General features: G+C 34.7%; 2 protein-coding genes across 2 annotated transcripts in view; one reads left to right on the forward strand and one right to left on the reverse strand.

Annotated features, from left to right (window-relative positions):
* Positions 1–9,626, forward strand: part of clcn1b (chloride channel, voltage-sensitive 1b) — a 48,577-nt gene extending 38,951 nt beyond the window's left edge. Inside the window, exon 21 of the mRNA XM_073847848.1 lies at positions 52–9,626. Coding sequence (XP_073703949.1) covers positions 52–426 — 375 coding nt within the window. The 3' untranslated portion in view covers positions 427–9,626. The remainder of the gene's footprint in view (positions 1–51) is intronic.
* Positions 9,627–10,591: 965 nt separating this feature from the next.
* fam131bb (family with sequence similarity 131 member Bb) overlaps positions 10,592–26,584 on the reverse strand; it is a 74,208-nt gene continuing 58,215 nt past the window's right edge. The window contains exons 5-7 of the mRNA XM_073847849.1: positions 25,357–25,664; positions 18,165–18,422; positions 10,592–12,176 (exon numbers count right to left, since the gene is read on the reverse strand). Coding sequence (XP_073703950.1) covers positions 11,949–12,176; positions 18,165–18,422; positions 25,357–25,664 — 794 coding nt within the window. The 3' untranslated portion in view covers positions 10,592–11,948. The remainder of the gene's footprint in view (positions 12,177–18,164; positions 18,423–25,356; positions 25,665–26,584) is intronic.

Consider the following 26,584-nt stretch of genomic DNA (forward strand, 5'->3'; position numbering starts at 1 on the left):
TACATGCTTACATTATATACCAAAATAATTAACTCTTCTTTTCACTCCCAGCTCCAGAAAGCAATCGAGGGTTCGACTCGTAGTGGAGTGCGACTGCGTCCCCCTCTGGCCAGTTTTAGAGACGCGAGACGCAAGGCCAAAAAGCCGTCTCATTCCCCATCCGTCCCATCCTCTCCCACAAGGGACAGAGAGCTGTGGAGCGAGGGAGTGAAAAGCGACTCTAAAGACGAGTCCGCTGATAGTTGTATCCAGACAGCCGACAAAGAGTGTGAGATCGCCACGGGCAACAGCAGCAGAAGTACCGACAGCTCCTCTGAGGAGCAACTGCCTTCCCCTTCTTCTTCCACTGTCCCTCTCTCCTCGCGTCAATCTGTGCCTGAAGGAGAGGTGGATGCTGATAGAGAGAGTGATGAGGAGCCGTTATAGGTCAATTGTTTGTAATTTTCTCAAATTCAGCCCTCCAGGGGGGAGGCAAACCATATTATGGTGCCGCCTTTGAGCCCAGCACGAGCCGCAGTGGTGTGCGAGAGCTGCACCGGCGGACTTGTTGGTTGATTTTCTATTTTTCAGACAGGACTCTTTGTACTCTTTCTTTCTAGGTGTTTTTATTCACTTGCATTTCTTTTGTTGTCTATGTATTTGTACATATGGACAGTCAGTCTGACACATCTCACATAATGTTTTCTCCCTCTTTGCTAGTCGATCCCTGGGTTTATCTGCTGCACCTGATATTCTAGCACTGTAAAGTGAAAATGTTTGTAAAAATGAAAGATTTGCTACGCTAACAAGTTGTTTCTATCTGAAACGACCCTTAAAAACCACTTGTCTCGGTGTAACCTAATATAGTCATACTAAATAGTATTTTTGACTTAATAGATTTAAATGTTGCCACATGAAGCACATTTGTGACCCTGGACCACAAAACCAGTCTTAAGTAGCACGGGTATATTTGTAGCAATAGCTAATAATACACTGTATTGGTCAAAATTTTATGCTAAAAATCATTAGGATATTAAGATCTTGTTCCATGAAGATATTTAGTAAATTTCCTACCATAAATATATTAAAACGTAACTTTCGATTAGTAATATGCATTGCTAAGAACTTCAGTTGGACAACTTTATAGGCGATTTTTTTTGCACCCTCAGATTCCAGATTTTCAAATAGTTGTATCTTGGTCAAATATTGTCCTATTCTAACAGACCATACATCAGTGGAAAGCTTACGAATCTCAATTTGAAAAATTGACGCTTATGACTGGTTTTGTGGTCCAGGGTGACATTTTAGGTTGCCTGATAAAACTTTTTTACTGTATAGATGTGAAATTTCAAGCAATGCTTCAGGTTCAATACAAGTTAAATTCAATCCAGTGTTGTTGTTAACTAAAACTAAACTATTACAAATTGGTAACTGAAATAAAGCTGAAAAAAAAATATATATAAATATTAGATAGAAAACTTAAACAAGTTTAAGTTAGAATAAGTTAGAGTTCTAAAAAGAGTACTTTTTTGGTAAAATTAGTGAAATTAAAAACTAAATAATTTAAGCTATAGATATAAAATGACACATAAAATGATTAAAGCTAATTCAAAATGTTATTAAATAACACTGGCTTAGTCGACAATATTTGTGACACTGATTACCAAAAAATAAAAATAAATAAAAACTTTTTACACTGCCATGCAAAAGTTTAAGATCAGTAAGATCTTTAATGTTTAAAGTCTTTTCTGCCCGTCAAGGCTATTTGATTACAAACACAGAAAAGACGGTAATATTGTGAAATATTATTGCAATTTAAAGTAGTGGTTTTCTATTTTAATATACTTTAAAATAGAATTTATTCCTGTGATGCAAAGCTAAATTTTCAGCATCATGACTCCAGTCCTCAGTGTCAAATTATCCTTCAGAAATCATTCTAATATGCTGATTTATTATCAATGTTGGAACCAGTTGTTCTGCTTAATATATTTTTAAAACCTGTGATACTTTTATCAGGATTCTTTGATGAATAAAAAGTTAAAAAGACTTTTATCAATTTAACACATCCTTGCTAAATTAAAGAATTAATTTCTTTCAAAGAAAGAAAGAAAAAAAATTACTGACCTCAAACTTTGAACAGTCTGTATATTGTTACAACATATTTGTATTTAAAATAAATGCTGTTCTTTTTAACATTTTATTCATCAAAGAATCCTGAAAAAATATCACCGGTTCCAAAAAAATATTAAGCAGCACAACAGTTTCCAATATTGATAATAAATCAGCATATTAGAATGATTTCTGGAGCATCGTGTGACACTGAAGACTGGAGTAATAATGCTGAAAATTCAGCTTTGCATCACAGGAATAAATTCTATTTTAAGGTATATTAAAATCGAAAACCACTATTTTAAATTGCAGTAGTATTTCATAATATTACAGTTTTTTTCTGTATTTTTAATTAAATAAACACAACCTTGATGAGCAGAAAAGACTTAAAAACTTATCCCAAACTTTTGAATGACAGTGTATGTTGCAGTGAAGCGTGGGCCCAGTTTTTAGATTTAAAAGAAGAAATGTGAGGCTTATAATTTTATGAAAGCTTACATTAATTCGTCCATTAAAATGTGTGTATTTTTTGAGCTGTACAATTGTTTAAATCAATTGTTATCTTAAGGATTTGTGTTTTCCTCAAAAAACGTAATTTCTTTACGACTGAAGAAAGAAAGACATGAACATTTTGGAAGACAAGGGGGTGAGTAAATTATCTGTAAATTTAATGTATTGGCCTCATTCACTTCCATTGTAAGTGCCTCACTGGCAGCTTTTTTTAAAGGAGTGAAATTCTTTTCTGTGTCACAGATATTGTTTGATTGATCTTGTGCTGAACCTGCTGTATTCGTTTAATCACTAGACATTCATTATGAGGCTGATTTGTTTACTACATAATTTAAGCTGCAAAGTCATTACTTTATCTGAATCTTTGTTTGATTATTATTATACCTGATGAATATCTGATGACTTTTTATTTGTTTTACTGATCTGAATAGCATGCAGACTTTTTTGCCACGTCTTAAAAATACACAAAGTGCGCAATAATGCTTTGTTTGCTTCATTTATTCTTCATTATTTTTGGGAAAAATAAAGGAATAGCAATATTCTTGAGGGTCAGGGAGGTGTTTTGTTCGTGCAGGAAAAAGAGATGGGTAAGAGTCCGATGGAGAAAGAGGAAGAGCACATTGGAAGAACCATCTTAAAACCTTCAGTAAAGCATGCATAGATATACGTATCACAGAGCACTTCTTATATCACACCTCTTACAGCTCAGTCAGTCCCAAATGAATGGATTTGTGTCTGTATAGCTTGCTGAACACGTATTTCAACGTAAATGTTATCACAACAGTGTTTCTTATCCAACTTCTGAATATGATTCTTCCACCAAGAGGTGACAACACAGGGTTTGAGTAACAGACAGATAACATACAGAGGGAAAGAGAGAGGAGGAGAGAAAGACAAGTACGCTAGTTCGCAGAGAGAAGGAGAGAGGTAGAACAAAGGACCGGTTACAGCATCATGCCAACAGACAGTTTCGTAGTGAAAGATGGCAGTAGAATCGTACAAAAAAATCCATTGGAGATCAGTTCATCTGTAAACACAAATGATAAACAACTACATCCAAGGAAATACATTTGGCTTTTTGTTATTTATTCATTCGTATATTCCTTATCTTACATAAAAAGCAATAAAAGAGAACATGACATCACTCCTTTGGTTGCAGCAGTATGACCTGGCTTCGTGTGATTGCCGTGTCAGTTTGATAGGTCGATTATGTGATTAAAATCTTTGAGGCATTTTTCCAGAGATGGAGTGGAGAGTCATGAAAATATAAAAAGTGGAATTACAGGCACAACAGAGTAAATAAGTAGTCGGTGCTCTTGAATTGACAATTGTCAGATCATGCAGTCATGGATGAGGAACATGGAGTGCATTCATAATTCCTATGAAGCGTATATATGTCTTACTGACAAATAATGTGGAGTCAGAGCACTGCTGTCTTGTTTTCATGTTCTGATAATCCACTACAATGTAAAAAATAATCATTTTAGTAACACTGCAACACCTTTACAATAAAGCTGAAGTCCTCTGAGGCCATTTTTAATTCAGTTGATAACTGGAATGCTAGATGGCACCAGTTGCATTTGTTTATAAAATGAGAATAAGTCTGCAATGCGATAAAGATACACGAAAGTAGCACCGGTTTAGTTATCCAAACAATGCCAAGATAGGCTTAAAGTAACCAAGAGATGAGGGGAAAAACAAACGTACGTCTGCAAGATGTCTTTTAAAGATTGCTTGATCTGGAAAGCATCTACCCTGGAAATCCAGAGGTCTCGCGAGAGCACAATTTGAATTGTCTCTACAAGACACTCTGGCATCGAGCAATGATGCAGGTTACTGCAATACGTAAGCAATTGTGGGAACCAATCAAATCGGTGTATCTGATGTAGGCGGGCCAGAGGCGAGCTAAGCTGATGATGACAGCACTGCGACGTCCGAATCATATAGTAAACTTTGAAAGATCGCTGTCGCTACAGATGAACAAGTTGTTTGAAACGGCTTTGGCCGCTACAATGAACAAGTTAGACTTGGCTTTCCATATAATAGAGGAACAGAAAACCGAAAACTCGAATCGTTCCTTTGCAAGAAGGACGTTTTTGATGTTTTGCCGACTGGATACGGCAAGAGTTTAATCTATCAGTTCACGAGTTCACGCTTACATATAATTAGCCGGAGAATAGTAGTGCATGTTTGGCGTGCTGTCCGGTGAAGGGCTCCGAGCTCGGGAGTGGCCCGAACCCAGAGTACGTTACCCCCCAATAGGAGTAGCGAGAACTCGGAGTGATGAGATGGGGTGGTGGAGGTTTACTGATAAACCATCGAGTGAATTGAGGTGAGTCAGCTGTATTTAAACCTATGGCGCTGATTGACTTGTGATGTTTACGCTAAGCATCTGACGCGCTTCTCCCGAACTTTGTTAATCATTTAGCTCTGCTGGTAGCTAAGCGTGTATTGTTGTGATTGGTCGTGGCGTTATACAATTGCGTGCAGTTAGAGTTTCAAATGCATGCTTGGTGCCGCCCCTCGAGTTAGGCAGTTTTCATTGCTTGATCCCAGACCCTTAATCTTAATAGATTAGGGTCTGGATTTTTCCAGGCTAGAAAGCATCTGCTGTGTACAAACATCTGACAGATGTCTATAAGATGTCAGTTTTACATACATTCTAAATCATAAACATCTTAAAGACATCTAATAAACATCTTAAAGACATCTAATAGGAAACATCCTATAGATGTATTGCAGATGAGCAAATACATCTTGCAGATGTCAAATAGACATCTCTGGGATGTATGTGTGCTATCAGGGTTGCAATTTGTCCCCTCACCCTGACAGCACACATACGTCACGGAGACGTCTATTTGATGTCTGCGTTTACATCTGGAAGACGTATTTTTTAGTGTTTGCTCATCTGCAATATGTCTATAGGACATTTCCTATCAGATGTCCAATAGATGTCTATTAGATTAAGAATTTTATAATTTAGAATGTATGTAAAACTGACATATATCAGATGTTTGTATACAGCAGATGCTTTCCAGATCAAGTGATCTTTAACAGACATCCTGCAGACGTAGGTGTGCTATCTAGGCAGTATATTAACCGTCATCACAATTTCTCAAGTTGTTCACTTGGTTTAACAAATCTTGCCCATGGATTAGTTAGTTCACCCAAAAATAAAAATTAGCCCATTATTTACTCATCCTCAAGGCATTCTAGTTGTAAATGACTTTCTTCTTTCAAATGAATCCAATCAGTTATATTAAAAAATGTCCTGGCTCTTTCAAGCTTTATAATGACAGTAGGCGTGTATTTTTGTTCAGCAGTCTAAAAAAAGTCCAATAAAGTGCCTCACACAGATCCAAGGGTTGAATAAAGGCCTCCTGTGGTGAATCGATGTGTTTTTGAAAGAAAAATATCTTTATTTAAAACTTTATATAAACCATTTCGTCACTTCTTACCTGTGCATGCGCTACGCTTACGTCGTACTTCATCTACCCGGAACGGCTTCCGTGTATGACAGTTAGCGCAAGCTAGAGAAAACGGTTTATAATGTTTTAAATATGGATATTTTTCTTACAAAGACACATTGAGTCACTACAGGAGGCCTTTCTTCACCCCCCGGAGGCCCCTTATGAGGCACTTTTTACTATGGAAGGATGCACTTTATTGGACTCCTTTTGGACTGTTGAACAAAAACACCCGCCAACTGCCATTATATAGCTTGGAAGAGCCAGGACATTTTTTTTTAATAAAGCTCAGATTAGATTCAGTTGAAAGAAGAAAGTCATATACACATAGGATTCCTTCAGAGTGAGTAAATCTTCAGCTTAATTTCATTTTTGGGGGAACTAACCCTAAAATTTACCCATGAGTTCCCAATCTGTGCTCTTTGATTTATAAACTAAACGCCTAACTTCAGCTTTTGTGTTTCACACCCAAATGAACAAACCATACCCAAGATTTCACAATCAATTCCGATGGATCCGCAAACCCTTTTGGAACAGATTGCGAAAGTCTCTTACAGGTAACTTCACGGGCTCCATAAATGACAAATACGAGCGCTTTACAATATCAAGTTCATAAACCTTAAAGGGATTGTTCACCCAAAAATGAAAATCACCCCATTATTTACTCACCCTCAAGCCATTCTACGTGTATGATTTTCTTCCTCTAGACAAATACAATCAGAGTTATATTAAAAAATGTCCAGGCTCTTCCAAGCTTTATAATGTCAGTGAATGGGTGTTGAGAATTTAAAGTCCAATAAAATGCATCCATCCATCATAAAAAGTACTCCACACAGTTCCGAGTTGTTAATAAAGTCCTTCTGAAGTAAACTGATGCATTTGTGTAAGAAAAATATCCGTATTCAAAACTTTATAAACCGCAATCTCTAACTTCCGCTAACTGTCGTATGCGCGTTCATGAGAGAGTGACGTTCCAGCGAATGACGTAAGACATAGCGTAAGCTCAGATAAGAATGTGCTAGTCTTGTGAGAACCAAGTTTTGTTTACAGCAAGGGAAAACCAGTCTCCTAGTCGCTTGTATCAAAATCCTCTGACATTTTTCTCTGTTTTGTACTTCTAATTCGTGACCAGTGTTTTGTTTTGCTCTCTCCTCTGCGCTTCTGTGTTCGTCACTTCTCACCACTTTCACGTGAATGCATGTACAACAGTTAGCTAGAAATTGCGATTTATAGTTTTAAATGTGGATTTTTTTTCTTACACAAACACATCGATTTACTTCAGAAGACCTTTATTAACCTCCCGGGGCTGTGTGGAGCACTTTTTATGATGGATGGATGCACTTTTTTGGCCTTCAAAAAATCAACACCCATTCACTGCCATTATATAGCCTGGAACAGTCAGGACATTTTGTAATATAACTCCGATTGCATTCGTCTAAAAGAAGATATATACCTAGGATGGCTTGAGGGTGAGTACATCATTGAGGTACGTCTGCGTTTGCACATCATTGCCAAACTCTATAATGTAGGAAACTTTTTAATTAAATAATTAAGTAATATATAATAATATACGCTTACACATGGATTTAGTTATTGCATCATTGCGTGATGACGTAAATTAACTTATTTATAAATATATATATATTAAGAATTATTAAAAAAAACTGTCAAGTTTTCAAAAAAGAATCATGCTGATTTTAAGAACCGCATACTACTGTGAGAGATGGAAGATGAAGAAAGTGTTGATGTTTGACTATCATTTTGCTTCATGATTCAAAAAAACAAAACCCAACACTGAGGAAGGTGAATAATCACATGTAGAGTCTGACATATTCTCACCAAACCAAAGTGATACCATTACAACCAAAGGTGTATTTATCTCAAAATAACAAATAGATATCATACAGGCTGCAAAGTTAAATCCCTCCCCTACATAATTCTTAAATAAATAAATGGGCACATATTATTTCATGTGAGCAACTTTTGGAGGTCTGTATGCTTCACGTAATATGACACTGAATAAAAATGTTGCACTTATGTTGTTATATAGGCTAATATAAAACATTATATTAAAACATTAACCTTATGACATACAACAAGATGTTTAGGAAAGCGTGTAGGATCTGTCAGAGTCTCCTCGAGAGCCCAGTAGTGAAATAATATGTACCCCACCAGATACAGGAGGGAGTGCACACAATTCTGTAGAAAAATAAACATTGTCCCAACATTGCATAAATAATCAGTCAATAAATAAATTCATTCAAGTCAATACACTTCATATAGCTATTAATGCTATTTCTTCTCACCGCCAATTTGTATTACACACAATCATCAAAGGTAAACCGTGTCCTCCAAAGAAACTGCCGTAATAACCAATAAACATTGTTGTCCTTTTTTTTTTTTCTTAAATCCTTGGTGAATCATGCATGACATCACAATGTAGGTTGATATAGTTACTTCTGATTCTGAACCGGACGTCTGCTCCTACTTTGGGATGCATATGCCTCATGTTCGTATACGAACAAATACACAGTCAACGCAAAGTTTGTAGCGTCATAGTTACTGTATGATCAGTGACCATGACGAACAGGAAGACGCCTGTGCAGTTCGAAATTCCAAATGGCCTGAGTTGTTCACGAGGTCACTTTCAACTCCAATCAAAGTCCTTTTTCTCATTTCTCATTCTCATTCTGCCGAGACATTTTTCCTTGATATCTTGGTACAGGATATTTACAGTATGTGAATCCAGGTCCTGTTCTATTCTCCCCCTTGATATATAGTGAAAGGCAATGGAATACATATTTTGGAACAGAAATTATGACATGCTTTATTATAAAAATAAAGTATTCATTAAACTGGTCCTGCAAGTGTAACAGTAAGCACATGTATGAGAACAGGACTGTTCTGACAAAAATGTTTACTGTAGTATTCTTCTATTTTTGAGGTTATGAGGCATTACCTACTGTATCCATCTTCCTCCTCGCAATTGTCAGGTATCATAAAAACAAGCTAAGGTTAAAGTCTAGATATTTCAAAACCATCCTGATGCCAGTGTTTGACTAAACCAGAGCATAAACCAAAATTTCCATGGGGTTAAAAGAAAATGCGAAATTTGTGATCAGAACTCAAATACAGTGGGAAATGTGTCTTTTGTCTTATTAAACAAGGCATCTGTCCTTCACCCATCAACCAATGCATGTGCAATAAGTTTTTTTCCCCAAATGTTTCTCAGCCAATCAAGTCACTAAACACACAGATCTCACAGAGTCAGTCTCAGGCTCAGCTCAGAGTACTGAGGTCCAGTGCAAATATCTATACAGTATTGTATAGGACTGCAGAGTACACTGACAAACATCATGCATGCCAAACGACACACAGAGAAGGAAGCACGCTATGTTACAATCCAGTATGGAATATATTTGTGTGTACTTGTGTGTATTCAAAATTCATATTACAGCTAAAAAATAAATAACTTACAATGAATAAATACAAATATTAAATAAACATTGGCCTAATTATGTGGCACATTTTTTTTATATTAATTTAATGTTGATGTAATAGGTTGGATGATTTAATAAGTATTAGCTTCATTTAAGAACAGTAAAAGTTGCTATGCTGCCATACAAATGCAAAACAGTGTTAAAAAACAATTAATCAATTTAATTAATTGTAGTTGCTGCATTTTGACTTTGTATTGGAGTATGGGAGAACATCACAGGTATAGGTGTATATTTGTATACGTACACTACTGTTCAAAAGTTTGGGGTCAGAATGATTTTTAAAAGAAATTAATTATTTTATTGATCAATAATGATAGTAAAGACACATCTATGAGATTTCTGCTTATATAAATGCTGTTGTTCTGAGCTTTCTATTCATCAGATAATCCTGCAAAGAAATCTATAACAGTTAAAGAGATAGTACCCAAAAATTAAAATTCTGTCATTAATTGTTCACCTTCATGTTGTTTGAAAGACTTTTGTTCATCTTTGTGTCAAACACAAATTAAGATATTTTTGAGGAAATCTGAGAGCTTTCTGACCCTGCATACACTCTTAAAAATAAAGGTGCTTCAAAAGGTTCTTCAAGTAATGCCATAGAAGTACCATTTTTGGTTCCACAAAGAACCATTCAGTCAAAGGTTCTTTAAAGATCCATCTCTTTCTTACCTTTTTTATAATCTGAAGAACCTTATTTGTCACAAAGAACCTTTTGTGAAGATGTTAAATGCTCTTTATGGAACCATTTAGACAAAAAGGTTCTTCTATGGCATTGTGAAGCACCTTTATTTTTCAGAGTGTAGACAGCAACGCAACTAAAACATTAAAGGCCTAGAAAGGTAGTAAGGACATTGTTAAAATAGTCCATGTGACATCACCCTGTGAAAAAAACAGTATATGCTTTTTATACATATTCGGTATGTTTTGAAGCATGGCAGCTGGTTTAAGCCGGTCCTGAACTGGTTAAGCTGGTCCTGAGCAGGAGCTAGTTGCTTAGGACCAGCTTTGTACCAACACATGACCAGTTTAAACCAGCTATAACCAGTTTAGGACCAGCCCAAACCAGCTGCCATGCTTCAAACGTATGCTGTTTTTTTGTTTTGTTTTCTACAAGGCAGTGGATCAACCCTAATTTTATGAAGTTAAGAAAATCCTTTTTTGTGTGCAAATAAAACAAAAATAGCGATATTCAACAAAAGTCCTTACTACATTGCTGTCTATGCAGGGTCAGAAAGCTCTCGGATTTCATCAAAAATATCTTAATTTGTGTTCTGAAGATAAACAAAGGTCTTACTAATTTGGAATGACATGAGGGTGAGTAATTAATGCCAGAATTTTCATTTTTGGGTGAACTATTCCTTTAAGCAGCACAACTGTTTTTAAGATTTCTAAGATGTTTTTTGAAGAATCATGTGACACTGAAAACTGGAGTATTGATGTTTTTCCATCACAGGAATACATGTAAATTTAAATTATATTAAAACTGAAAACAGTAATTTTAAATTGTAATAATATTTCATAACATTTTTTTTATTGCATTTTCGATCAAATAAATCATAAAGAGGTTTCTTTCAAAAACATTGTAAAAATCTTACCAACCCCAAACTTTTGAATGGTGTGTAAAATATACATCTGTCTGCTTCTCTAAATCTATGAGGGTTTGAGTACCTTACATATTGAATAAACAGCCAACAGAGCTGTTTAGACTGTGCAGTGGTTTGTTTCAATTCATTTTTATGTTCACAGCACATAAACTTATGTATTAAACCTGTGTTTCTCCCAGCAGTGTCATAAACTGCCAAATTTGGTCTTCTATATATAAAGAAGTGTGTTTGGAAGTATACAGGGTGAAAACTCAAAAGGAAAAGGGAGAATTTGTGTTGTATTGAGTGTATCTGATATCTCATGATGCATGGGATGGGTTGAAAAAGCTTGTGTTACTGTCTATTTTACAATTATATATTTAGTTTTTTAATGTTTTCTTAGAAAATAATCATATTATTATCATCATTATGGTTTATTAACTATAGTTTCTTTATTTTGAATAACGAGTGCCATCACTCCTTGTAAAAGCATGCACATATTTAACCCAATGTTCTTCATATCGTCCTGAATTACATACCTCCAACTTGGTTTTCCTCATTCTCTCCTTTCCCAGTCCCATTCTGTGCCTTCCTTTTTCAGACATCCATAATATAAGGCTTACAAAAAAAAAAATCATAGTGTTCACGTAAGCAGTGCAGTAACTTTCAGTTTTGCTTGGTTCGAGCAGTCACTTGAATTCCATCACAATTGTGTATGGTTCCTGAAATAGGAGTTGATATTGTTTGATTATGCTGATTGAAATGTCTGTCAAAACCAGCTCAAGTCTCACGCCGGCCACTTAGTTGGTTGTTGTGACGTCTGCAGACAAGGATTTGGACTCCTCCTTTTCTCCAAGCTCTTCAATTACAGACGGTGAGACATCAGACGCCTTGCGCTCTGTGCTGAATTCTCCAGGGGCTTGACCCGGACTGCTTCCTCCCGTTGAGGTCACTTCCTCTCTCTGCATTACTGGAGATGGAATTAATGTCACTGGTTCTGGTTCCATATATAATGTAATCTCTTCCTCCTGGAAAAGAGGATAGATGTTAGACTATGTATGTGTCACTTCCTGTTTACAGCTGCAGTGTGTAATTTCTGTGACAACAGTGGTACTAAACAAAATTACAAAACAACTATTAAAAAATTAGTTAGTAATTTTGTTAACTGTCTGGGTCTGAGACTTTAACATGTTTTGTTTTGGGACGAATAGATTATTGTTGAAAGTTGTTTTAGTGATACTTGTACCAGTTAAATTAGGTCATTTATAAGTTGTTTCTCATGAAATGTGTAGCACTATTAAAACAGGAGACATTATTAGAGACTAATAACGAATATTACACACTGTTTAATTCAGCTTCCAAATCTAACAAAACCAATCTTATGATTTTTTGGCCAAACTGGTCAGAAGTTATAAGCAGAAAGGTCAATATGTTATATCTTTAGCTTTGCGGAGATATAGCCTCATGTCCTTGGACAAACTTTGTCAAATTTGTTAGCACACTTGGAAAATGGTTTGGTATATCAAAAAGCTTTTGATAATTTTTTTTTTTTTTTCAGAATGCTCTGAAGATGATCTGAGCCATTTTTGGTAAAAATTGGACAAACTGTCTAGGAGGATTTCGGAAAAGTAGATATTTTAGAAAATTAAAAATTGTGTAAAATCTTGACAGTAAAATTTGGAATTTTTATATGCATTCAACTCAGTATGAGCCAAGAAATCAGAGTAAAAAATGTAGCTTTCAGATCTTACTGTTTGGAAGTTATTAGTGGAAACATAAGCACAAATTTGGCCTTTTGGTGGCGCTAAAAGGGTTTGGTTTGAGTAGTAAACTTCAAATTTGTTGTGGTTAATGATGAGACTGTCCTCTATCCGTTTGTCAGATTTCATAACTTTCTCTGAAGCAATTCTATAAGATTAATAAGATTCATAACAATACGTTAAAGCATTCGAAAAAATATAAGAAATGGTCAGTGCTTAAAAATTGGTATCCTTTGATTCAGTACGCTACTCCAAATCTAACAAGATCACTCATGATTTTTGCTCAAAAGTAAAAAAAAAAAAATACACACAAACATGTCTTTTGACCAGTAGGTGGCATAATGCCAAAACTACTCATGTGCCCCCAAATCATACTTGGTATAACATGTGCCAAATTTAGTCTGAATCTGCTAAAGCATTGCGAAGATATAGCCTCATGTCCATTTATGTGAACATTTTGTCAATGCCATAACTTTTGCTTTTCCTGTACAACGATGTACAAATTTTTAACCACTGTATGATGCCTTGTTGAAGAAACTAACCAGCTAGTCATTATTAAACCATAGTAACATGGTCGCACTTCCGTTATCTGAACCACGCTGGTTCAACAGTATAGTACTGTCTTTATAGTTGTCAATCAAGGGTGCTGAAGTAATAACTGCTAATTCTTTGATTTATCACACAATCCTTCCTACATCATACTCAGAGGTTCACTTACACATTTATAAAGTACTCAACTGATCAATAGCAGTCAGGTAGAATGTTTGAACCTGTCTGAAGACAGTCATTATTTTTGCAGTTCCTTTTGGTGGTGCTGTTGACACAGAAATTACAGTTCAGCACTGGAAAAGTTACACACTGTAGCTGTAAGAAATAATTCAAACTGTGACTCATACCTGATTCCAACAGCGAAAAGAGTTACAGAAAACTTAGACAGGATTTATACTTTTCTAGCTGCTGGCAGAAATAGCTTTTCCAAAAAACTGGTTTTCCATATCAACTGTCTGCTGAGATGCTGCTCTCCGGAGATTTTGGTGCTGACATTTTGACATTTCTATTGAATGCTCAGCATCATAAGTCTGTGTGAAGCTGCTCAGCACTTAGATTCAATATAGATTATATCTAAAATATACATTGCCCCCCAAAAGACTGGACAGTTCTTCAACCCTGCTCCTGGAGAGCTACCTTCCTGCAGACTTGCTTTTTGATTAGCTAGTTCAGGTGTGTTTGATTAGGGTTGACGCTGAATTCTGCAGTATAGTAGCTCTCCAGGAACAGGGTTGGATGGCCCTGTTAAAGACATTTGTTAATACAGAATTTTACTACAAAATGGCCAAATATAAGAATTTCAACATAGTAATATAAGCCACTGTTCAATTCATCACACTGTTCTGAGTCTAACGAGACCAGTCTTATGGTTTTTGGTCAAACTGGTCAGAAGTTATAAGCAGAAATGTCAATATATTATATCTTTTGACCAGTGCTACTGAAACTACGTATGTGCTCTCAGGTCACACTTGTTATAACACATACCAAGTTTGATTAGAATCCAATAAAGCATTGTGGAGATATAGCCTCATGTCCTTTCTAGCATAAACTTCATCAAATTTGTTAGAGTGCTTTATGAAAATGGTTTGGTATATCAAAAAGCTTTTGATAACTTGCTCTGAAGATGTTCTGAGCCAATTTTGGTGAAAATTGGACAAACTGTCTAGGAGGAGTTCGGAAAAGTAGATATTTTAGAGACTTCAAAATTGCGAAAAATCTTGTCCATAAAAATTAGATTTTTGAACCAAGGAATCAGAATGAAAAATTTTGCTTTTAGACTACTGTTCAAATGTTATTAGCAGAAACATGAGTGCAAATTTAGCCTGTTGGTGACAGTAAAGTGTTTGAGTTAGAGACTCCAAATTTTCTGTGGTTAATGATGAGACTGTCCTTTATCCGTTTGCCAAATTTCATAACTTTCTCGCAAGCGATTCTATAAGATTCATAACAATACGTTAAAGCGTTTGAAAAATATAGCGTTTTGCTACAAAATTCGATTATTTGATTCAGTATGCTACTCCAAATCTAACGAGATCCCTCTTATGATTTTTGTTCAAAATGTTAAAAAATATCAACAAAAATGTACATTTTTTTATATCATTTGACCAGTAGGTGGTGCAGTGCCAAAACTACTCATGTGCCCTCAGGTCATGCTTGGTATAACACTTACCAAGTTTAGTCTGAATCTGCTAAAGCATTGCTAAGATATAGCCTCATATCCATTTTTGTTCAAATTATCCCTGATACAACACGTCCATCATGGAGACGTCTATTTGATGTCTGCATTTACATCTGGAAGACACTTTTTTAGAGTGTTTGCTCATATGCAATATGTCTGTAGGATGTTTCCTATCAGATGTCAAATAGATGTCTATTAGATGTGATGTTTATGATTTAGAACAGGGGTCTATGATTTAGAACAGGTAATAATTATTATTATTTTATTATGATTTTACCTGTATTTATTATACCTTTTAATGCTAGAATAGTTGATCATTGATCAATGATCATTTCTTTTCAAAAGATATACAGGTGCTTCTCAGTAAATTAGAATGTCATGGAAAAGTTCATTTATTTCAGTACTTCAACTCAAATTGTAAAACATAAAATACATTTAATGCACACAGAGTGAAGTAGTTTAAGTCTTTGTTTCTTTTAATTGTGATGATTTGGCTCACATTTAACAAAAACCCACCAATTCACTATCTCAACAAATTAGAATATGGTGACATGCCAATCAGCGAATCAACTCAAAACAACTGCAAAGGTTTCCTGAGCCGTCAAAATGGTCTCTCAGTTTGGTTCACTAGGCTACACAATCATGGGGAAGACTGCTGATCTGACAGTTGTCCAGAAGTCAATCATTGACACCCTTCACAAGGAGGGTAAGCCACAAACATTGATTGCCAAAGAAGCTGGCTGTTCACAGAGTGCTGCATCCAAGCATGTTAACAAAAATTTGAGTTGAAGAAAAAAGTGTGGAAGAAAAAGATGCACAAACAACCGAGAGAACCGCAGCCTTGACAGGCTTGTCAAGCAAAATCGATTCAAGAATTTGGGTGAACTTCATAAGCAATGGACTGAGGCTGGGGTCAAGGCATCAAGAGCCACCACACACAGACATGTCAGGAATTTGGCTACAGTTGTTGTATTCCTCTTGTTAAGCCACTCCTGAACCACAGACAACATCAGAGGCATCATTCCTGGGCTAAGGAGAAGAAGAAATGGACTGTTGCCCAGTGGTCCAAAGTCCTCTTTTCAGATGAGAGCAAGTTTTGTATTTTATTTGGAAATCAAGGTCCTAGAGTCTGGAGGAAGGGTGGAGAAGCTCATAGCTCAAGTTACTTGAAGTCCAGTGTTAATTTTCCACAGTCTGTGATGATTTGGGATGTAGTGTCATCTGCTGGTGTTGGTCCACTGTGTTTTTTGAATCACAGCATTTTCAGCGCTTCCACAGACTTTTCAACTAGGAATGGGGCCACTGGTTCTCAGCTGAAAAACTTTGGGTAACTGGGAGATGAGTGAGTTCTTGCTTTTGCACTTGTCCCACAAGCAGTGCTAGTTTCACCTCAAATGCTATTGAGTCATTTTGTCATCGCTCTGAATTTTCTAGATGGCACCTGCATTCGGCCCCCGGGCCTTAGTTTGGGGACCCCTGATTTAGAATGTATGTAACACTGACATCTTACAGACGTCTGTGCACAGCAGATGCTTTCCAGATCAAGTGATCTTTAACAGAAATCTTGCAGACGTACATGTGCTATCTGGGATGTCAATTCCATACATTTTTTGCCAGCATGGTCTGAAGATGGTCTGAGACAATTTTTGTGAAAACAAACCACCTAGGACAAATTTGAAAATGTTGATTTTTCCAAAAATTCAAAATTGCTGAAAATATTGGTCAATAGAAATTTTAATTTTGGTATGCATTAGACTAGGAAATTTTTTTGCTTTTTTGGTTCAAAAGTTAGCAGAAATATGAGTGTAAATTTGGCCTATTGGTGGCGCTAGAGAGTTTGAGTTAGAGACTCCAAAATTGCTATGGTTAATATTAAGACTGTCCTCTATCTGTGTGCCAAATTTCATAACTTTCCCACAAGCAGTTCTATAGGCTCCATAGACTCAGATTGGAAGCACCTACGAACAAGAAGACTTTACACTAAACTTAAAAAAAAGATGTTTGTTGTTTTAAAATGGCAAAATAATAGATACAGTATACTACTAAAATTAAGACAATATTTGGTAGTATTATTATTTAAGTACTATTACAGTATTTATTCATATTTTAAATGACCTTTTTCAGTTTTGATTTAACTTTTAGTTTAAGTAGTATGTGCACTTGTCATTACTAGTTTTATAGTATTTCTATTTTGCTTTAAACACTTAATTTTTCGATAAGATGATACCGATTATGCAGAATTATATCTGGTGATACTGATTATTTGATTTCTTAAGAAAAAAAATTCTCCTAACCAATGCCATAAACTATACAGGGAACTCTATTTGATACATTATTATACTATCAAAGGTAAAAATTAACAGCAGAGCTATATTATATTCAACTGCTATTTCTTTTCAGATATCATAATTACACACAAATAAAAATGTAAATCTTTGTATAAAACTCAGTTGCACATAATGTAGTTTTTATAAACACCTGTATTCATGCCAGATTTATTCAAACAGACATATATAATTATATAAGCTCCTCTTTAGTGTTTTTATAGATAATTAATGAACTGTGTGAACACTTTCCAGAGGTAAATGCCATGTTAAATGACATTTTGTTTACAAGCTGTTTTATTGACATCTTTTCGCGGTTGAAACACTGATACATTTTGGTAAGCTATAGCTACAGTATCTTTTTCAACATACCTTCTGATGTTCATTCATGTTTATTTTGTGCTATAACTTGTATTAAAGTTGAAGGCGCTACAGCAATCTGTCTCGTCACAATTAAAAGCATCAAAGTGGCATTCATTGTTTAAATTACATGACAGAATAGACAGAATTTAAAAAGATAATTCTTTCCTATCAAAAGCAAGAAAGCACAAAGCTCTTTAAGATTATTGAATGGGAGGAGAAAAACCAAGAAAAAGAATCTAGTATCTAGAAAAAGTATTTTGTTTTCAGTGTATGGGCTTAAGTGTCATTTAAGGACCCCTGCATATTTTATTTTGCTTTATTTTATATTTTTTCCATACTCACTTTGATCTCTTCCTCCTCCTGGGCTTCCAGTAAAGGTGAGTGATCTGTTGTCACCTCCTCTGTGGGGGCTGTTAGATTTCCATCTACTGTGAGAGGCATACCCATGTAGCCCACCATGTCTGCCTGATAGGCCTCTGTCTGCGCTGCCCCCCACAGATCCACTAATGGTGGGTGAGTGAGGGGCGGCAGGCTGTGGATGGTGCTGTTGGGAGTAGCTTGTAAAGAGTGAGTGGCACTCTGTAGTCTTTGCTCCAACATCTGCAAATAGACAGAAAAACAGCTCAAGTTTCCATTGCGGTAATAGAGTGCAAGCCACTCAGTGTCAGTTACCTATTTTTCCTATTTATGTTCTCCATTCCAAAAAAAAAAAAAAAATGACACAAACCGAACCAAAAGCAACCAAAATTATAACTTAATTTTAATTTTATTATGCTCTTTTACAAAGTCTTTATTTTGTTTTGGTGGTGCACTGGAACATGCTCTCATGTTTGGTGGTTCAAAAAACGCATTATTTTCACATAATTTACATTATTACAATAGCTGTCTCCCCAGGCTGGCACAAATGGCTCGATTAGTTTTGGGTTTGATGAAGGTCCGCCTTCCGAAAAATTAAATCTGTTGTGATTGGTTAGCAGTCCCACCGTGTTGCAATTGGCGAACAGCTAGATGGCGTTTCGGTCCTGCCACGGCCCTTCCCAAAGCAGCAAGTTCCGTGTACAACGGTGCAAGCTAAATTAAAGTGATTCTTAAGTTTTAAATTTGAAAATAATAATTTTCTTACAAAAACACATCAGATCGCTAAAGGGGGCTTTTACGCACCCTCCCCGGAGCCATGTGAGGCACTTTTTTATACTGGATCGACTTATGGATCGAGAGAAACACTTGTCTATGCCATTCAGTGTATGCCATTCTAAAGCTTGGGAGTGCCAGGATTATTTTTAATATAACTCTGATTGTATTTGTCAGAAAGAAGGAAGTCATATACACCTAGGATGCATAGAGGGTGAGTAAATAATACGCTACAGACGTGTTGGTCCTATCATCAGCCTGCGAGATCGCCGATACATGATATTATCATTATTTTGCTTATTAATTTAATTATTTACATTCCCGAAACCAGCGCCAACATAAGGCTAGTGAAGCTATCTAAACTGTATGATGAATAAATCTCTTACCACACACCGCACATGTCTACGATGCGGCCACCGATGTTCGTCACTCTAGTCAATGCTTGTGTTTACATCAGCCGCAGCTCCGCATGTGTTTCAACCCTCTATACCGCCAAGGTTACTATAATTTTGCTTTTTTAAATTAGTTTTATTTTCAAATTTGATACAAAATTTAGTTTTGTTTTTATTCGTTTCACTAACAATTTTGTTAGTTTTAGTTTAGTTTTTATTTTTGAACACATTTCTATTTAGTGTTTATATAGTTTAGTTTCAGTTTTAGTTTTAGTTTTTTTTAGAGATCACGATTTCCCTGCAGGTCTAATCTAAGCAAAATAATGTGAGACAAAATATCAATTGCTGCAGTCTATTTAAAAGTGTTTAAATCATTTGAATGAATTATTAAACATTTAATAAATAATATGTGCATTTAAAATATAATATATTTAATACACCATTTTTTAATATAAAATTTTTGAAAAAGTGGTTTGATTGATGACTCACTCATCAAAACATTACTGAATGAATCAGCATTTCTAAATGAATCTTTATTCAATGACAAATACATTTTTTAACAGTTACTTGTTTACACCTAATAGCGAAACAATGCAATCGACACAAACGTTATTTGGGTAACACTTTAGAATACTGTATCTTACTTACTGCAGAACTAATAAGGAATTATTGAAGAACTAACAGCTAACTATTCATTAACACTTGACTCATTACTGTTAACTACTAAGGAAGATGTGCTAACTAATCAGTATGTAATACAATTTTGAGAATGTGTTAAGTAACAGGTAGCTAATCAATAACTAATGTATTCTGTCATACCTCCTGAAGAACTACTATTAATTATCTAGTAGTTATGGTTCAAAAAACATAACTATGTAATAACTACTACAGAACAGTTATATGCAAATAGTCACCATAATAATCGGGCTGTGGCCCACAAATCAAGTAATTGAGTAAAATTACAGATACCACAATAAAATATTACTCCAGTTATTAGTTATTAATATTAGTCCAATTATAAATAGGCCTATTCATTTTCAAAACTACTTGAGTAAAAGGACAACTACAGTAGTAACTTTGTTACGGTCTACTACTATTATTAGCCTATAATGAAAATGAAATATACTCTTGTGAAATTATCTGATAATTGTTTATTAATTACTAAAGGGTTCACTAGAATTTTACTTTAGAACAGGCCTATTGTTGCAGGTTTGAAATAAGTCTTGCAGAATTATTTGATAATTATTTATTAATTACTAATGAGTTCCCATTGTTTTCACTTTAGAATACTGTTTCAGGTTCTAAGTAATTCCTGCGTAATTATCTGATAATTCTTCATTAATTACTTAAGGGTTGACTATATTTGCGCTTAAGAACAGGTGTACTGTTGCAGGTTTGAAATGAGTCTTGCAGAACTATTTGATAATTATTTATTAATTACTAATGAGTTCCCTTTGTTTTCACTTTAGAATACTGTTTCAGGTTCTAAGTAATTCCTGCGTAATTATCTGATAATTTTTCATTAATTACTTAAGGGTTCACTATATTTGCGCTTAAGAACAGGTCTACTGTTGCAAGTTTGAAATGAGTCTTGCAGAACTATTTGATAATTATTTATTAATTACTAATGAGTTCCCTTTGTTTTCACTTTAGAATACTGTTTCAGGTTCTAAATAATTCTTGCAGAATTATCTAATAATTCTTTATTAATTACTAATGGGTTCCCAATATTTTCCTTTTAGAATAGGCCTATTGTTTCAGGTTTGAAATACGTCCTGCAGAATTATTTGATCATTCTTTTGACAATTCTAATTCTATTTACTAATGGGTAACCTGTATTTTTACTTTCGCTCAGTCCTGGCCTTACATACAGGAACTGAATTAGTATGATATATGCTGAGGACACACAGTACTTTATACAAAATATAAAAACTACAGTAAGTTATCGCATGGCACTGGAGTGGTAGTTGGGTTCCTATCAGAAGCTAAGTGAATTTCTTACAAAACATTCACAAGACAATTCAATACACAGGCAAAACCTGTGAAGTTTATTCCGTTTATTAATATTGCATTTGCATACTACTACTACTGCTAATAACATTTATATATGAAAGGGTCACAACTCAGTTTAGTTGTGTATGACTGTTCATTAGTAGTTACTTCATAGTTATTTTTCTTGAACCTTAACTACTAGATAATTAATAGTAGTTCTTCAGGAGGTATGACAGAATACATTAGTTATTGATTAGCTACCTGTTACTTAACACATTCTCAAAATTGTATTACATACTGATTAGTTAACACATCTTCCTTAGTAGTTAACAGTAAAGAGTCAAGTGTTAATGAATAGTTAGCTGTTAGTTCTTCAATAATTCCTTATTAGTTCTGCAGTAAGTAAGATACAGTATTCTAAAGTGTTACCGTTATTTGAAGCGCCAATTACTTTCAAAAGATGACGTGCTCTATTTTGATCTCTACCATAGACATCAATGTTTATATCCAAACTAGGACCTTTAATCCTAGTATTGCTGTGATAATATGAATGACTGGGTATTTGAAAAGACTGTTTGTGAAGCTGTTTCTTACTTAAACATGATGACTGCTCTCTCTGTGTCAGCGGCAGCAGTGCAAATACAGATTTGAATGTTCCATATGACTTTTTCAAAGGTTTAATAGACATGGGGAATCAATGTCATTTAGAAATGAGATTGTGTGGGTGTTTGAATCTCGATCTTTTAACGATTTTATTAATCAGCTCTAGTATATTGGTTTGATTGCTTGTATTACAATAAAAAATAAATAATTTTGCTCAAAACTGATGCAGTAGCATAGATTTAATGCTGGTGCTGTTCAGGTCGCAGTCTTTATTATTTTTCCGTCATGGGGTGAGAATGTAATTATTACGAAAACGGTTATTTATTTTTTGATAATTATTATTTTATTTCAGTTCGTTTTTCAATAAAAGTTGTAAGTTTCGTTTTGTTTTAGTTTTTCATTTATTTTGACGTTTTCAATAGTTTCAATTATCAATAGTTTTCATCTTAGTTTCAGTTTTCGTTAATGTAAATAACCTTATATACAGCACTTCAATGGCGCGGCTCCAGCGTGGCTACCGGAGCAGTTCACGGGCCCTGTGGCTCGCTGAAGCGAATCCCTCCCCACCCGCCGACAATTCAAATTTTTCTTAGGCGGGATTTATTTGAATGATATTCTAATTGACCGCTTTGTGACATCATAGCATCCGGAAAACAAATGCTGTAGTCCAAAGGAGCCGTTCGTTGTAGTTCTTGAAAAGCGATTTTTTAAAAACTAAATATCTCCCTTTGGAGAGAACTTTAAAGGAGTAGTTCACTTTCAGAACAAAAATTTACAGATAATGTACTCACCCCCTTTTCATCCAAGATGTTCATGTCTTTCTTTCTTCAGTCGTAAAGAAATTATGTTTTTTGAGGAAAACATTTCAGAATTTCTCTCCATATAATGGACTTCTATGGTGCCCCCGAGTTTGAACTTCCAAAATGCAGCTTCAAAGGGCTCTAAATGATCCCAGCCGAGAAAGAAGAGTCTTATCTAGTGAAACGATCGCTTATTTTCTAAAAACATTTACAATTTATATACTTTTTAATCTCGACACAGAGTACACACAGAGCTAGACAAGACAAGCATTTTAGGTTAAAAAGTATTTAAATTGTAAATTTTTTTTTTTTGAAAATAACCTATTGTTTTGCTAGATAAGACCCTTCTTTCCTCGGCTGTGATCGTTTAGAGCCCTTTGAAGCTGCATTTTGGAAGTTCAAACTCAGGGGCACAATAGAAGTCCATTAAATGGAGAGAAATCCTGAAATGTTTTCCTCAAAAACATAATTTTCTTACGACTGAAGAAAGAAAGACATGATCACGATCACGGGACACCCGAGGCACAACTGCACCATATGTCGGCACACTGCTTACTTAAAGAGATTAAAAGATAAAAAGAGATAAAACGTCTTTTTTTTTTTTACTTTCAGAACCTGACATTTGCTCTATTGTGTTACTATTGCAGTGGCTATTGGGATTTGTAGTGTTTGATTCCCCATTTGCTCCAGTGAGACCTCAATTACTGCAACGATCAATGGTTTCCAGTTAATGGCTGAATGATGGAACCTGATTAAGTTTTTACTGCTCTCACTGCTGATCCTGAGGCTGCTGTTGAAATGACCATTGGGACCTGTGCTGTTGAACACCAACATGAGCAAGAGACATTGTTGCGGTGGATGCTAATTGGAATGGCAGTTTTGTAACTCACCTGTTGTTGATACTAACGTAAGATCTGTTGCGGCACAGCCTTATGGGAGTCTTATGTTAATGTGCCAGGAAACTGTTGTTGCAGAGGCATATGGAGGATGCATTTTATGACTCCTCTGTTACTAATACAAGAGATGATGATGCAGAGACTTCTTTTATCCGTGCTTCACACCGATGTGAGGCTATAAAAGTGGACGTTTTGCTTTTACACTGACAGAATTTCTGCTACATGATAAAGTTCTGTAATAAAAATAATGTGCCTTCTGGGTATGCAAGTTGAGAATTTCATAATGGCAATAAATTATGAAAGGATTATTTTTTTAAATAACACTTTACATTAAGGTTCTGGTTGTTAACATGGAAGTTAACAATGAAAAAGACTTTGAAAAAGATTCTAATGTTAATTTCAATATTTACTAATAAATTATCACAATTAAAAGCTGTATTTGTTAATATCATTTAATGAGCTAATATGAACTAGCATTGAACATTATTTTTATGTTAATAACACATGTATTGATTATTGTTTAACTAACTAAGATTAACTAATAAAATGTATTAATCATTTTGAAGACCATTAACCTTTTTAAGATTGATCAATCTTAGTTATTATTGTTATTATTTTTTAAATTTTACTAATGAATTATAAAAAAAATTAAAGTTGTATCTGTGAACATTATGAACATCAGCAAATATGAACTAATAATAAAGTTACTTTTATTAACTATTAACTAATGTTAACTAACGTTAACTAATACGATTTATTAATAGTTTTGAAGATTATTAACCTTTTTAAAGATTTATTAAACTTAGTTGATGTTCATTTTAATTTGACTAGTAAGTTATTAAAATTAAAAGTTGTATCTGATAATATTATTTATTAAACATCAGCTAATATGAACAAACAATAAACATTTTATTAACTAATATTAATAAAGATTAAAAATACTGTAACACATGTATTGATTATTGTTGGTTAATTAATTAAAATTACCTAATAAGATTTATGAATCGTTTTGAAGATTATTAACTGTTTTAAAGATTTATTAATCTTAGTTGATGTTAATTTCAATTTTATCAATAAATAATTACAATTTAAAGTATCTGTTAATATTATTTAATGAACATCAGCTTAAATGAACTAACAATAAGCTGTTATTTTTATTAACTAATGTTACTAAAGATGAAAAAATACAGTAACACTATTAATAATTAATTATAGTTGGTTAATTAACTCCAATAACTAATAAGATGTATTCATTGTTTTGAAGATTACTAACCTTTTTAAAGATTTATTAACCTTAGTTGATGTTCATTGAAATTTGACCAATAAATGCCTAAAATTAAAAGTTTTTATTTAACCATTATTTCATATTTAGTTTTTTCCTAAGAAAAAATTATTAAAGAAATACTAATTTTTTTTTTTTTTTTTTTTTCAAGAACTGAATTTTTTATTGTGATATTATGATTTAGTTGTGTCACACTAAAATATCTGACATTCTGATTCGGATTCGGATTCTGTATTCATCCAGTGCTAGTCACTGAAATGCACTTTTGAATCTGTTAATGCACTTTTGTGTCTGTTAATGTGGGTGATGAAATAAACATGCACTGCATACACATACAGTGTGCACAGGCCTTATGGGATTTGTAGTTTTATGACGCGTCTGTATAATGCACCCGCTGTTGTTAGGGGGGTTTCTGGGAGTTGTAGTTTTCTCACTCACCTGTTGCTGTTGTTGATACTGCAGGAGCTGATGCTGCTGGTATTGCTGGATCTGGTGCAGCTGCTGGATCTGGTGTAACTGGTTCTGATACTGCTGCTGTTGCTGTTGGGACAGGTAGTGAGCTGCTGTATTTGGGTCATATCCTCCCTCGCTCCCGACAGCCATGACATATGAACCGGTGGCAGGAGACGCCACACCTGACTGTTCATTACTAATTGGCTCCCAAGCATCAGAGGAAGAAAGGCAGTAAAGACCCTGGGAGACGTAATTGTGAGGCCACACCTCTGCAGAGGAATGGTGCATCTGGTCTGCAAGAGAAGGAGGAAAAGAAAGAAAATATTACAAATGAAAAGTTCAAGGGTAATGTTCTATATATTTTATCCTGGTTCTACATCTTAGATCATTTTTCACACAGCCTGAGTTGTCGTCTGGATATTATTACATGGCTACTTACCAAATAAATAAAAAATGGACATGAAATATTGATCTGAGTTGAAATTCTTTTATTATGTTAGAAGAAAGAGAACTTGGAGTGACATGAGAGAAATGAAAGTAGCACAACTACAGTATGAAGGAAATACATTACCAGAACCAATCAAAATCAAGCATTCTAGAGAGCCATGTAATAATCATTATTATTGATTAGGGCCTTAAGAAGTAAAGTCTTCAAAAGAAAATAAAACATTCATCAGTAATGAAATAAAGGATTCTCAAAGAACACCGGAGAAGTCAAATAAATGATATTATTTTACACGTTTCATCATTTGGCTGCTTTTAGATTCTGTTTTATGTAATAGTCAAAGCTGTTCAAAACACTTTAATGATGCTTTGATTGGTCACAATGTGCAGATGTTAATATATTTGAGCCCACGTCCATAACAAAGCCTTTCCTATTTCCATTTTCACTTTGAGCCAAATTCTGTGACTTTTCAGCCTCATCTGCATGCAACAGCAAGATATTTTCTAAATTATATCCGATTATAAAACAATGTTGAATAATAATAACTGCACATTCTATTTCTGTGGGTGAAATCTCTTGCCTCAGCATACCCCATGGCCATCATTGTGAAATTAAAATGAGTGTTCACTCATTTCACCCTTCTGGCTGGGCAGAAATGAGATTCTTTATTTACTGAGGAAATGGCTTTGTAATGTGGCATAGCAGCACTCGCTCGTACACAGACTGCCCACTGAGTTTATTCTTCTCTTGCCCTTTTTCTCTCTATAG

Source organism: Garra rufa, chromosome 9 (genome assembly GCF_049309525.1).
Source record: "Garra rufa chromosome 9, GarRuf1.0, whole genome shotgun sequence".
Lineage (NCBI taxonomy): Eukaryota > Metazoa > Chordata > Actinopteri > Cypriniformes > Cyprinidae > Garra > Garra rufa.